The sequence below is a fragment of the Rhinolophus ferrumequinum genome, chromosome 4 (assembly GCF_004115265.2).
Source record: "Rhinolophus ferrumequinum isolate MPI-CBG mRhiFer1 chromosome 4, mRhiFer1_v1.p, whole genome shotgun sequence".
Taxonomy (NCBI): domain Eukaryota; kingdom Metazoa; phylum Chordata; class Mammalia; order Chiroptera; family Rhinolophidae; genus Rhinolophus; species Rhinolophus ferrumequinum.
Window position 1 is genome coordinate 69,741,541 of NC_046287.1, and position 14,919 is coordinate 69,756,459.

The 14,919-nt window shown below is 35.1% G+C and overlaps 1 protein-coding gene across 1 annotated transcript in view; it reads right to left on the minus strand.

The window, feature by feature from the left end:
* LOC117021138 (rho GTPase-activating protein 7) overlaps positions 1-14,919 on the minus strand; it is a 177,954-nt gene that overhangs the window by 75,937 nt on the left and 87,098 nt on the right. The window contains exons 3-4 of the mRNA XM_033103953.1: positions 13,450-13,599; positions 8,751-8,891 (exon numbers count right to left, since the gene is read on the minus strand). Coding sequence (XP_032959844.1) covers positions 8,751-8,891; positions 13,450-13,599 — 291 coding nt within the window. The remainder of the gene's footprint in view (positions 1-8,750; positions 8,892-13,449; positions 13,600-14,919) is intronic.

A 14,919-nucleotide genomic window follows, 5' to 3' on the forward strand; every position in this document is an offset into this window, starting at 1 on the left:
AAGTCATATGGTTCTCAACTTTTTCTGTCTGACTTACTTCACTTAGCAGATATCTCAAGGTCCATCCATGTTGTAACAAATGGCAAAAATCTTTTGTTATGGCTGAGTAATGTTCCATTATATATACCGGGGTTACCAAAAAATGTATACACATGACTTGTATTCAGCTTATGTTATCGATATATATTGAGTATCACAATTTTAATACAGGTTTTTCCTTTCTTAAAAATGTGTGTACATTTTTTTTGGCACCCTCTGTATGTACCACATCTTCTTTATCCAATCATCTATTGAAGGACACTTTGACTGTTTCCATGTCTTGGCCACCATGAATAATGCTACAATGAACATAGGGATACATCTATCTTCACAGATAAATGTTTTCAGATTTTTTTTGGGGGTAGATACCCAGAAGAGGGATTGCTGGATTGTATGGTAATTCTATTATTAAGTTTTTGAGGAACCTCCATACTATTCTCCATAGTGACTGTACCAATTTACATTCCCACCAGCAGTGTATGAGGATTCCTTTTTTTCTATAACCTCTCCACCACCTGTTATTATTTGTCTTGTTGGTAATAGCCATTCTAACAGGTATTGGGTGGTATCTCACTGTGGTTTTGATTTGAATTTCTTTAACCAAACATAAAATCTGAAACAATAAATTGCACAGAAAAAAGCATAGATACTAAACTTATAGACCTTAGGTTCAAAGAGGATTTCATGAATTTGACATCAAAGGCAAGGGAAGTAAAAGCAAAAACAGATGAACAGGACTATATCAAACTAAAAAGCTTTTGCTCAGAAAAAGAAACCATCAACAAAACTAAGAGGCAACCAACCGAATGGGAGGAGATATTTGCCAACAACACCTCCGATAAGGGGCTGATATCGAAAATATATAAAGAACTCATACAACTCAACAACAACAACAACAACAAACAACAACAGCAATAACAACAAAACAAACAATCCAATTAAAAAATGGGCAGAGGACCTGAAGAGACACTCTTCCCAAGAAGACATAAAAATGGCCAACAGATATATGAAAAAATGTTCAACTTCACTAGTGATTAGGGAAATGCAAATCAAACTTTTTTGTTTCTTATTGTCCCTAGAGTTCAGGACTCAGTGATGATGAAGCTTCAGGAATGAAAGTGTTGCCCTAGCAACAGGGAAGTTCTGGGGGCGGCTTCACCAGGATGTTCTTGGAAATGCAGTAGACATATATCAGAAGGTGCCTGGACTCACAAAAATTTCTAAAACATTTTCCTCGTCCATATAATTTTTTTTTTTTAGTTTAGAATTCAAGCAAAATTTATGCCATGGACTGACCAAAGAAGATCTTATTCAGAAAGCCAATATATGAAAGAGATAAAAACAAATAAGTCTGACTGGGGCAGGTGGAAGAAGGCAGTTCCAGGGGGGTGTCCAAGAGCCAAAGACTGAACTGCACTCATTTATTCAGTTATTATTGCCTGTTTGTTTGTTTCTCTGCATTTCACATTATGACTAATTTGGTAAATGCCCGTTCAGTAAATTACTATGGTATTTATACAAAGATAGGGCCTTCAAAATGAATCAACAGAACAACAAACAAAATGCATAAAGCAATTTATGGTAAAGAAGAAAAAACGGGAGTCATTTTCATGAACATCAGCTAATTTTTCTGTGAAGGAGTACTAATCCAGAAGTCACTGGATTATATCAACTTGTTACAGTGGAAAGAACAGAGAATCACTAAAAAAGAGACAGTGGCCAACAATAATTGAAAGAATATGAACTACTGATGAAAAGAACTAGCAATAAAATGGTCATTAAGTACCCAGAATAGTCAAGAATATGGGTATTTTTTAAGTGATGGCGTCTTAGGACAGCATGAAGATAAAACAATCCCCTTACTTCTACATTTTTGTCACGTGACTTCTACTATTTAGATGTGAGATATTCAGAATACTCAAATACTGGGTTGCTGTTTTTATTTTTTCACTTAGAAATCTGGTATGTGGTAAACAGCTCAAAACTACGGTCAAGAAGACCTTGTGCGTAAACTTTGTATAACTCACAGTGAACATTCACATGCAATCCTGGTTAAACATTTCAGCTGTCTTAAGCGCTCTGTAAGAAGTGAAGGCAGAGGCCGTCAAATGTCAGGGGCAGAATTAATGATCAATCAAAGAATCAAAGTACAGCAGTAGAAAAAAATGGAAAACATATTGAACGTGTAATTAGAACTTTGGGGCAACTTTGTTGGAGATGAAGAAAGTGAGGACTCTGTGAAAATGGCTTACCGGTTATTATTACTGCTCAGTGCTCTGAATTATATATTCTTGGTTACTGTGATGTGGCATGCTGTTGGCTTGCCATTTTGCATTGCCCAGAAATAACTGGAAGTTGTTATTTCTCTTGGATAAAAATATGAGCTGGATTCGAGAAGCTACATCATCAGCACATGGAAAAACTAAATTTTTCTCATTGTAATGATGACAACATACAAAAGTACTATTCATAGGACCAAATTTGAGGTTGCAGAAATGATTTTAAAAAATTGTTTCTTGTCCTAACGGAATCGATTCAATTTTAACTCTCTCATCATTCGTATGTGTTCCCTTTTTCTCATCTTTCTTTTGGTTTAAGGAATTCTGCACCAGACATCAAATTAACCAGATTACTGTAAACTAAACACAAACAAGATAGATAAACAACTTTTTCCAACTCAAAAAAATTATTTAAGTACCATGTGCTGAGAGTTTAGTGTTAAGGACAGTACATCTGAGTACAAGTATGCTTATTCTTGGCAAAATAAAAGTCTAGATTTTAAGTGAAAAGGCTTACGTGAGGAGGTCACTGTGTAGAATAAAAAACCCATTACTAACATTACTGTCATTAATTAACGTGTAAATGGATTGAAAACAGATGTCAGTATCTTCCAACACAAGAAATGATAAAAGTTTGCATTTATTTTAAATATAAAAGCAAATGTCTATGAAAAATGTTTCTATTTTTCAAAGCCCAAGGTTAATGAATTACATATTTATTTCTTATTTCAAAATCCAGAATATGTGAATGGAATTTTCTATGCTTCAGAATGATAGACTTCTAAGAAATATCTCATCATAATAATCACAGAATGATTTCCTTTTTGGAAACATAGCTCTCTGGTGGCTCTTTTTTAGTTTGTTTCTTTTTTAGAGCTATAAATTTTGTCTTATTTTTCTTTTTTCATAAACAATTAGAACCTTAGTGAACAAAGACAAATATTTCTTTGAAAATCCACATACTTTAATGTTATTGCTTAACTATGTCAAAGTTAAATTGCCACATTCAATTGTCACAAACATTTTTGTTCTCATTTCTTCATTGTAAACAATACTAATTCAATTTTTTTGCTGTTTTCACAAGAGGCTGACTAAGCATTCTTTAAAAACTCTATGTGCCATTTTTCCTTTACTATGCTGGCTATTTTCTTCACTTAACATATGTGATATTATGAAATACTATTTAAGTTCTAATCAGTTTTATATGTTATTTTGCATTTTCCCCAAGACTTCAGTAAAAAGGAATATTTGCAGTTCCTAGTTGTGAAAAAGATAATGATTTACCTCTCTATTTTGTTTTAAATAATGGACAGCATTAGTGAATTACCAGCTCTGTTAAAAAAATTAACGTGATCACCATTTAAGGAAAAATACTGTGTATAATATCCTAGAAACAAAATACAGATATTACTAAAATTTTGCGTATGAATTGGATTTTATAAGCAATCCAATTTGGTATTTTTTGGTACTTTAAAATGATGTAAGTTGGACTCCAGTATCTATATGCTTCTTTCAATGTTAGTGAGGTGAATATACCCTTCAATGTATTCAATTGAACAGACCATTCCATATATCACAAGCATAATAACTTTAGCTTAAGCATGAAGCATAGCCTAATTTATTGCAAAGAGGATACTGTGGAATTTGCCATTAGGAATAAACCTAAACAAAGTAATTCCTGTCAGTATGCCTGAAGTGTATTATTTGTAACAAAGATGTTCTCACGTTTATCAGATTTCTTCACTGACTGAATCATCAAAACTCAAATAACTGACTGAATCATCAAAACTCAAATAAGCATTTCTTTATGGGGATCTTGCAGAGTTTTCCTAGAATCTGATAAAGCTATTGACCGTCTTCCTATGTGTAAATGCTGACATGCATCCATAATTTAAAAGACAATTTCAGGGGTTCAGTCACCCTTCTCAATCCATCCATGAATTTCAGGTTAAGAATTCTTCTAATTTTGTGGGACTAATTTATCATGGATTAATGCAGCTTTAAATGGAACTCCTCCTTCTACTGATGCAAAAATTAAATTGATCATTGGTTGTAAAATATACCTATTGACCTCTGTTCTTCTACCTTGTAGGCTCTTCTCTTCACTTTCTCAGATCTCTCCAAACCATGAGTCTCCTACCCCAGATATAGACACCATCACACTCCACACCTGGTAACAATGAATAAACCTGCATTCGTGATTTCATGTTTATCCTGAGTAATAGTTTCATACAAAATTAATACATATATTAAAATTTATACCGAGTAATAATTATATGAATATATAGGAATTTCATAATTACTAATTTGGTTTTATTAAAAATTTAACCATATAGTTAAAATTTATTCAACCACACTCAAGCGGCCTTTGGGCAGGATTTATTCTGAACCACTTTCCAAAGGAGTGGGCAGTCTCTGTTTCCTACCCTTCCCTGAGCTAGTGTTTCCCCTCTAATCTAACTCATCATGATTTTGATGGTAATGATAAAAAGACTAGGGGTGTATTCAATCTGTGGAATTAGAGCTACCATTGCCACCTGGTGCTGGAATAAGATGTATCTGTCTTTTTTCACCTGGTAGCAATTATAATAATGAAGGTTAATAACTTCTGCTATTTTAGATGTCTTCAACAAAAGGGTTATTTTGTAATTCCAGTACTCAATACATTGTGATATGAAAAAAATATTACCTTTTTCTAGATACCTTAGGATATTCTCAAAACTACTCTATCTAGCTATGGTTCCAACATGCCCAAATGATGGAGGGTCTGATTACTGTTATTAGAATTCTCTCTATCGAAAGGAAACTAAGGAGTTTCTGGGACCGGGGAGGGAAATTTAGACTAAGTTAAAAGCATGCATTGCTCTTGGTTATTCTACACAGCAGAATGCTAAACTCTCCCTGTTCCCCCAGTTACTTACTTTACAAACAAAACATGTTGTTTTCATTACGTAGGGCTTGGTCTCTTTCTTCATAAATGTATAATTAATAGTGATTTAGTGAACATCTACACATATCAGTATCTTTAGGAAAAACAACACCACCACCTCTGGGGTTTCAGTGCCCAGCTTTAAAATCTTTCAAGCAATGAAATACCATGACCAGAGAGATGTGAGTGCAGATATTCTTGCAATTCTAATAGTGAATCAAATCACTTTATATAAAATCATATGACTTCTCATGTGTTGTTGGCAGAAGGGCCTAGTATGGAAGGCATTATGAAACTGCCACAAAGGAATAATGCAAAGAATTTAGGAGAAAAAAAATGATGAACTTTTTGACTAGACCTCTTTAATGTGTTTTTTTTTGGTAGTGGATATCCTACTTTTCAACTTTTAAATTTTTGTGTGAAAAATATCTCAGAAATCTACTTTAATGCTCAATTTTCAGCTTGATATATACATGATATTTATAAAAAAACCTGAAAATTACTCATTGGTCCCATTCTAATAATAAATATAAAAGAAGAAATCTTATGGAAAAATTGGCACTTAGAAACCCAGAGACCTTACACACAAAAGGAAAGCCAAATATTTGTGGTAGTTAGTCACCATTATAAATAGACTTCACAGCAGCAAATCAAATGTAACATTAAATAATTCTGAAATGAAAGTAAGCATTCTGTAGAAATGTGACATTATTGAGCAGAAGGTTAGTTCATTTTAGGTGGATGTTGGAAGTAGGTGTTCTTAGAACTTAATGTTTTTACTAAATATTAAAATTGAAATTTTAGTTCATAATGAAAAGAACAGCTTTGTACAGTACCAGAGCTTTCCCTCTTTTTACAAAGTAGTCGGACTTCCATTACACGTCATTTATTCCCTAAGTTCTAAATTAAGGAGAAAGTATCTGTTTAATCGCTAATACAATAGGAAAAATTCTTCATTCTAATATTCTAACTCAGAATCAACTAAAAACATAAAATTTATCCATGGATCAAGAATTATTTCTAACTGTAGTAAAAAAGATATGTTCAAGAGAATAATAACATTGATAACAACAACAAAAATAAAATGCATACAAACAAATTAAAACACCCCTTTCCCCCCCAAAACAAAAGCCTGTTTTTCAAGCTACTCTCATTATTGGCCCTTTTTAAAAACAAATTCCGTAAAAGTCAGTTACATTTGACAGTGGAATGTTTTTTTTCTGGGTACTTCTCATGACCGGCTAGAGAATTTTACTAAGTTCAGTAGTTGGACAGAGTTGCATGTCCAGTTGTCTACCTCTACCTGTGGTATTGGTCAAGATGTGGGAAGCAGTTTTGGTTGTCTTGAAGTGGAATTTGTGTTTGGAGGAGAAGTCAGTTATGTAATTGCTCACTGTCTAATGAGTTGCGGCCTAACTACGAAGCTGTGATTGTGTACCCAGCCAACAAATCACACCTGAACAGCTGAATACATATTCGCATCTGATGTCATTCAAAGTTGACAACATTTCAGTAAATATTTGATTTGTGGTGCATGAAAAAATATGTTTGTGTTCAATAATTGATTTTAAGTATTTCTTAATTTTGTCTGTGGGGTGAACAGTTTGGTTAACTGATATGGCAAAACATGACAAATCTGAATAAGAACTACTAATAATCATAAACTACTCTAACGGATTAAAGTTTTGGGATCACTGATGGTTTTATGTTTCTCATTCTAAAAACTTTACCGAAGATGGTTACCATAAAATCACATATATATTTCAATAGAAATATGTTGACCACATTTATAAACATAGGGGTATTGAAGAAAGACTAAGGAATTACATACTCGTAAATTGTTATAAATTATGAAGTCACCATACACTAAAATATGTATGTTTCAAGGCAGAAATAGTGGATCCCAATGATAATTTTTGTAAAGTAAAAGATGAACATGGAATAAGTATCAGAGTGAAAAGAACTGTTCTTCAGGTTAATAGCAGGTGCTTTAAAATGTGACTTGAAACATAAATACCTTTAAAAAAGAATTCACCTTCCTTTCTACTTCCTCCTTATATGCCAGCCCCATACCTGTCCCCAGTGTTCAAACAGACAGTGGTGCAATGTTTCCAAAACCTTCAAGTTACAGCTGTTGAGTGGCTTTTGTCATTTTCCTTAATAAGAATGTAATAAAACCGAGTTGCATGTTATAATTTTGCATTTCAACCTCTTTACCCATTATGAAAAAGAAGCAACATTTCATTCAAGTCAGCCTGTTGGCACACATTATTTTTGACCACATTATTTCAGTTTACCCCAAAATAGCATTGTGTAGTATGTCACTGGTTCTTCTTATTTCCAGTATATTCGTATATAGTACTACCATATGGCATGTTATTGCATTTCACTGTTTACATGCCTATCTCCGTTTGCTAGACTGTGAGCTGTTTAAAGACAGAGAATATGTTTTATTCTGAGTTCTTTTTCATCTAGCATAATGCAAGGAAAGTTGTAGGTGTCCGGTAAGTATTTATTCAATCAAAAAATGCTCTAGACATTCTTGCAAATGAACATATCTACTATGTTTTAAATTCTGAGTACAATATGCTTTTTTGAGTCTTTTTTCAGACTTATATTTTATTTTAAAGGCAGGTAAACAAGCAATCCAAACTTGTTTCTCTGTGTTAAGCTAACATGGGCATTTAAAAAAATAATACGACACTGTGATTTTCACTAAACTAGGAAAGGTTATTTTGGAGCTGCTGGGACTTTAGATATTTGAAGTAGTAATTACTTCCTCCATAAATGTTACCTTTTAGAGTCAAATACTGCTTTCCTGCTGCAGTTCAACTTTTTACTTAAAGGAAAATGTCTTTTACTCATAATTCAGCATGCTATAATATTATATGTGGTAATTCTCCTTTTCATTTGTTTTGGTAACATTTTAAATTCAATGAAGCATCGTCATAATAATGATAGTAGCTTACATTTATTCAGTATTTATTCTGTGCTAAGCATTCCACTAAGTACTTTATATGAACTGTGTCATTTAATACCCACGTAAAATTTATGATGTGTATGATTTTATATATCTCTATTTTTCCATCTATCTATCTATCTATCTATCTATCTATCTATCTATCTATCTATCTATCTATCTATCTAGTGATCTAAGCTTAGAGAGGCAATTTTCCAACTGGGAAGCAGTATGGTCCGGATAATAATGGAAGGAGAGCCATTTTCGGATTTTGTATTTTTGGTTCTTTAAGTTCTGAGTACCCAGCAACAAAATTTAATATCATATTTTACATAATTCTGGAACTATTACCTGTCTGAGTGAAGTACTTATGTTATCATTTATACAATGATGCATTGTATTGTACTCAATAAAATACTATCAAGTCTCTGCAACTGAGACTCCAAGAGTATTTCTTATATAGTGAATGGATGAATTATTAATTCTTACCTGATGATCATCAACACTTCATGTTGAAACTCACTGCTATCATTTATAAACTTACCATAGACTTGGGTTTGGTTCCAGAATTGGCCACTGGGGTGGGAGATGGTAGGTCAGTGGACTCGATGTTAGAAGACAAATTTATTTGTGTCTGATTCACTGAAATGTTATCTGCTCCACTTTCAGATCCTGACTCCATATCCTATTAAAAAAAAAAGCATTGATATGAAGGGCATGCACATGCTCTTTATATGCTTTTCTCCCTGCCACCAGCACCTTTCCACCTCCTCTTTCTCCCAACACACACGGACACACTAAAGAATTGATGACAACCAACATTGACTTGTTACCCACAATCATGCATTGTTTTGTAATCACAATGATACTCTTCAGAGGGCCTAATTTTACAAAGCAACTATTGGAGAAAGAGGTATTAGATTGGTACAAAAGTTATTGCGGTTTAAAAGGTTAAAAATAATTTCGAAAACTGCAATTACTTTGGCACCAACCTAATAATATGCAGCATTGGTAATTTAACAGCTGATTGTGAATTGGACGGAGCAGCAATGGGAGCCAGCTCGGACACCGCAGTGAGTCAGGAGGTAGAAGCCCATAGACATCCTGTGTTCTGTATGTGACCTTGAGTAACTCACTTAACACCCCTCATGCAGCAGGGTCATTGTGGATGTCAAATGAAAAGACAATTCTCATTTCTCCTCACCTCACTCTTTTCTATGTTCCCATCAGACCTCCATGGTGACACCTACCACAATGGACTGGAATTATTTAGCTCAAATTTTTGTCTAGCTAATGAACTATAAGATATTTGAGGGCAGAAATTATGCTTTGTCATATGCAATTCAATTCCCTTATTTAAAACTGGATATAATGATAGCATGCACTGATAGAGTTTCATGAGGATTAAGCAAGATATATGCAAAGCACATGAAATTGACACATAATAATTTTCTTTAAGCGTTAGCCATTACTATAAATATTGTTATTAGTAACTAGTACCTAGTATGTGAATAAGACGCCTGCTGAGTGAATGCAACTACTAGGTAATCTCTCCAAAGGCTGTGCATTTAATTTATCAAATGCTCTCTTTGTACTACACAGTGGCCTGAGAGCACAGAAGAAAGATGGGGGTTAGGAGAATGTGAGGGTGAGGAAGTACAGGCACTTATCACTCTATAATGTTAACCTGAGAAAATTAAGAGTTAAATACCTTTATCTCTACCCTTTTAATATCTCAACTTTACCCTGGACTACATCATAAAATATTTTCTGCACTGCCCCCTAATTCTCTGGCTTTATGCTCTACCATTCTCTTGTTTCTTAGTATGCTCCAGCCATACTCACTGTTTGTCAGTCCTTCCAGTATACCAGCTGGGTTCTATGGCAGGGACTATGTTCTTCCTTGTCCTTTGCCCCAGTATTTCCCTTTGCTGGCTCTTTCTTGTCACTAAGGTCTCAGTTTGAATATAGCTATCTCAGAGAAGCATCCTTTGACAGTTCAAGTAAAAGTAGTTTCCTCCCTTAAACCTTCACAGCACATCATTGTCCTATCACCTTGCTTGTGTAGTACATATAAATTATATCCATCCATCCGTCCGTCCGTCCGTCCATCCATCCATTGTCATTCTCATTCTCTCTCTCTCTCTCTCCCCTCTATCTACTTACCTACCAACTTACCTACCTACCGACCTACCTACCTACCTAACTACCTACCTATGTACCTACCTGTTATCTATCCACCTTCATTCATCTCTTGTTCTAATCCTTGTCTGTCTCCTTCTATTGGAATCTATGTATCTCCAAAACAGGAAATTCACATGGTTTGTTTACTGATACATCCCCGGATTTTAGAATAGTGCCTGTACCTAGAACATGCTAATGAAATATTGTTTTATGAAAGAATAGAGTGACAAATAGTAATATTTAGCCTAGGAGGTGAAAGACCAGTAAACTGAAAACTATAAGACACTGATGGAAAACACTGAAGAAGACACAAATAAATGGAAAAACATCCCATGACATTTGATTAGAAGAATTAAAAGTGTGAAAATGTCCATACTACCCAAAGTGATCTACAGATTCATTGCAATCCTTGTCAAAATTCCAAAGGCATTTTTCATAGAAATGGGAAAAAAAAATCCCAAAATTTGTATGGAACCACAAAAGACCCCAAATAGCCAAAGCAATTTTGAGAAAGAAGAACAAAGCTGGAGGCATCACACTTCCTAATTTCAAACTTTATTACAGTGCTATAGTAATTAAACATTACGGTACTGGCATTAAAAATAGAGACACATAGACCAATGGCATAGACTAGAGAGTCCAGAAATAAACATATGCACTATGGTCAACTAATATTTAACAAGGGAGCCAAGAATATTCAATGAGGAAAAAACAGTCTTTTTAATAAATCATTTTTGGGAAAATTGGAATTATCATGTAAATGAATAAAATTGGACCCCTATGTTACACCACTTAGAAAAATTAACTAGAAATAAATCAAATACTTAAATGTAAGATATGAAAATGTAAAACTCCTAGAAGAAAACCTAGCAACAAGTTCCTTGATATTGGTCTTGGCAATGATTTTGGGGTATAAAACCAAAAACACAAGTAACAAAAGCAAAAATAAATAAGTGGGACTATACCAAACTAAAAAGATTCTGCACAGCAAAAGAAAAAAATCACCAGAATGAAGTGGCAACCCAAAGAACTGGAAGAAAATATTTGCAACCATATGTTAGATAAGGGGCTAATATAAAAAATATATAAAGAACTCATACAACTCAATACCAAAAACAAAAATCTGAGATTTTCTAGTCAAGCTGGCAAAGTAGGTAAACACTGTGCTCACCTCCAGGACCACATCAATTACAACTAAACCACAGAACAACCATTATTGAGAATTGCTTAAAGTCTAGCTGAACCGAAATCCTACAACTACGAACATACAGAAGAAGGTACCTCGAGACTGGGAGGAGGGGCAGAGACGTGGAACAGGCTGGTCCCACACCCGTGTGTGACAGTTAAAAATTGGGAGGGTTATCTTGGCTGTGGAGGTCCCCCCCAAAGAGCCATTGGTCGCAGCCCCTCCCCAGTCCAGGGTTTCAGTACTGGGGAGCGAAGTCTTCATAATTTCTGGCTGTGAAAACCAGCGGAGATTGTGGCTGAGTGAGACGAGGGTGGCTGCACTCCCAGGCTGCACTCCCAGACACACGTGGCTAACAAATACATAAAAAGGTGCTCAACATCACTAATTATCAGGGAAATGCAAATCAAAACTATAATGAGACATTACCTCACATCTGTTAGAATGGCTATAATCAGAAAGACAAGAGATAGCAAGTATTGATGGGGATGTGGAGAAAAGGGAACCCTTGTGCACCATTGGTGGAAACGTAAATTGGTGCAGCCATTATGGAAAACAGTACGGAGTTTTCTCAAAAGTTAAAAAGAGAACTATCAAATGATTCAGCAATCCCATTTCTGGGTATTTATCCAAAGGAAATGAAGTCACTGTCTCGAAGAGATAGCTGCACCCCTAGGTTCGTTGCCGCATTATTCACAATAGCCAAGACATGGACACAACCTTCATAGATGAATGGATAAAGAAGATGGACGGATACACACACACACACACACACACACACACACACACACACTTACATACAATGGAATATAACTTAGCCATAAAAAGAAGGAAAGAAATATATAATAAGTATATAAATATATACAAAGGTTTGTCGCTATTTTAACTTGTTTATTTACTTAAATATTATTAACATTGTTATTTACTTAATGATGATTCGCCTCAGAAGGGTTGGCCCTGAGTCTCTTACATCCCTCAATAGATAAGCATTCAGAAGGAGTCTGAAATAACTTCCAAATCAATGGTAGAACTATACTAAAAATTTGATACAGAATAGTTTTATTTTGGTAGATGCTCAGGTTTACATATAGGGTTTTCCACCCCTTTGATCTTAGGTAAACGCATAATTTCTTGACTTAATGTGTTCATTATTGTATAATAAAAGTAACAGATTGATTGAAAAGGGATGCAAGGCTTACTTATAAACACATTCGACCATCACATTTGCTATATGTGCCAAAGCTAAGTCATTTAATATGGAGCTAATATTAAATATGCAAAGTGCATAATTCGTCTGGAAACCGTGTCTTCCAAATTTTATTTTGAGTGTCAGAATTCTCACCTCTGTCCTATTCATTTTATTTCACTAAGTTAATTTTAGAGTGTTCTCAAATTAATATCATCTAAATTCATTCTTATAGTATGCTGGACTAGTTTAACCAGCATCCATCCATCCATCCATCCATCCATCCATCCATCCATCCATCCATCTACCCATCCATGCAGCAAATATTTATTAATCATCTTCTACAGGCAATGTCAATTTGTGGACCCTGGAAATAAAATACTAAACAAGACTGACGCAGCATTACTAAACAACTACGAGAAAGAGCATGTGATCACTAGGAAGCATAATTTCCCAGGGTGACCCTCTTTCCTGTTTGATTAATAGTATCCATTTACTTTTGAATCGCACATTTCTCTTATGGACTCGGCATGAAGGATAGAATTACTCGAGTCATCTTTATGGAACGCTATCAGGGTCACCTATGGGTAGACACTGTCGTCAGAGCTGTTTCATTTACAAGAGGGACTGCACAACGTAAAGAGATACGATGCTCATAGGAAAAGAAGTGGAAAGTGGGAAGCTCACAAGGACGTGCCGCCGCAGGTTGGTGGGTGTGCTGGACGGAGAGGAGCTGGTGCTGAGAGCATTCTCAATGTCCTGATCCAGTTGGTCCAGTTTCATAATTAGCAGCACCATGGAGTCTAGCCGCGTCCTGTTGCGATCTTCTTTTATTTCCTGAGGAACAGAACATGTTGTTACTGAAGCTGAAGGCAACTTCCCAGAAAGAATAAAAAGTTCCCTGTTCTTCAATGTGACAAAAAGAACCCTGAATGATAGGCAGTCTTCTAAGGGGGAAGGGAAGTTCTGGTCTGTATCATCAATGGGCTCTTCATTGGGAAGATCCTGACTTGCAGCCAAGAAAGCATTTTACATGAATATTAAATATATGTCTTCTGGAGCAAAGCACAACGGAAAGGAAGTAGAACATCAATGAGGACTGATACATATTTACGAATTGTCAATTAATTATTCTTGGGGAAAGTTATATATTATACTTGTCACAGTACAAATCAGTTATAACGTGCTAATAATTAAATTATTTGTGGTTAGACATTTAAAGATGCACATAAGAGAATATTTTTGGAAGGATATTTCTGACTGTAGTTAAAAATGTGAAGAGAATCAAGCAAGGCAGGTTATCGGTTTGTGCAGTGGGCAGGAATTTTTTTGTTGTTCTTTTGTGTTCTTTGTTTTTTGCATGGGGCCATTTCCTACTACTGCTTCAAGCCATGTCATTATCAGTCTTTCTTTTCAATCTTCTTTTTGTTTTTCACACACTTTTGAGAAAAGCCACCGTAATAATATTAAATTTAGTAAACGAACATGGTGACTTACTTTAAATTCTCTATAATATAGACATGTACTTATGGAAATACTGTCCTTATAGGAATAGCTAAAGCTTCTCACTGGCCATATAACATTATTTGGGCATGACTGTTTACTATGCTTCTGTGTTCAGATCAAGGATTCTTCCTTGAGGAATCCTATTAGGAATCTTCCAAATTCCCTGTATCTTTTTTACAGTGTCAGGGTTGGGTAGGGTATTGGGGGGAAATAAGGACCATGGAAAACACAAGTAAGGTTCTTTAGAAGCGAAATCTATTGAGGGATGTAAGGGACTCAGGGCCAATCCTTCTGAGGCGAATCATCAAAATAGAAGACTCAATATTGCCATCCTCTTTATCTGTCTATTTACCTGAGTGAAATCGACTTTGAAAGGACCACCAGTGGAAACCTCAAAGAGAAAATATATCATGACTGAAGCTGAGGGGTCTGAGTGTAAGGGAGCAGGTTGGGGGCTTTGCTTAGGTGACAGTATTGGTAGTAGGGTGAACAAAGTGACTGCTTGAATCAGATCTTTTATTTGGCATTTTTCTTTTAATCCCTCTCCATTCCCAAGCTACCATTAGGAGGAAGCCTCAAAGAACAGGGACTACAGTAATTTCATGGATTCATCTAATTCTGTAGGGGGTCTTTATACCTCAAACAGCCAGA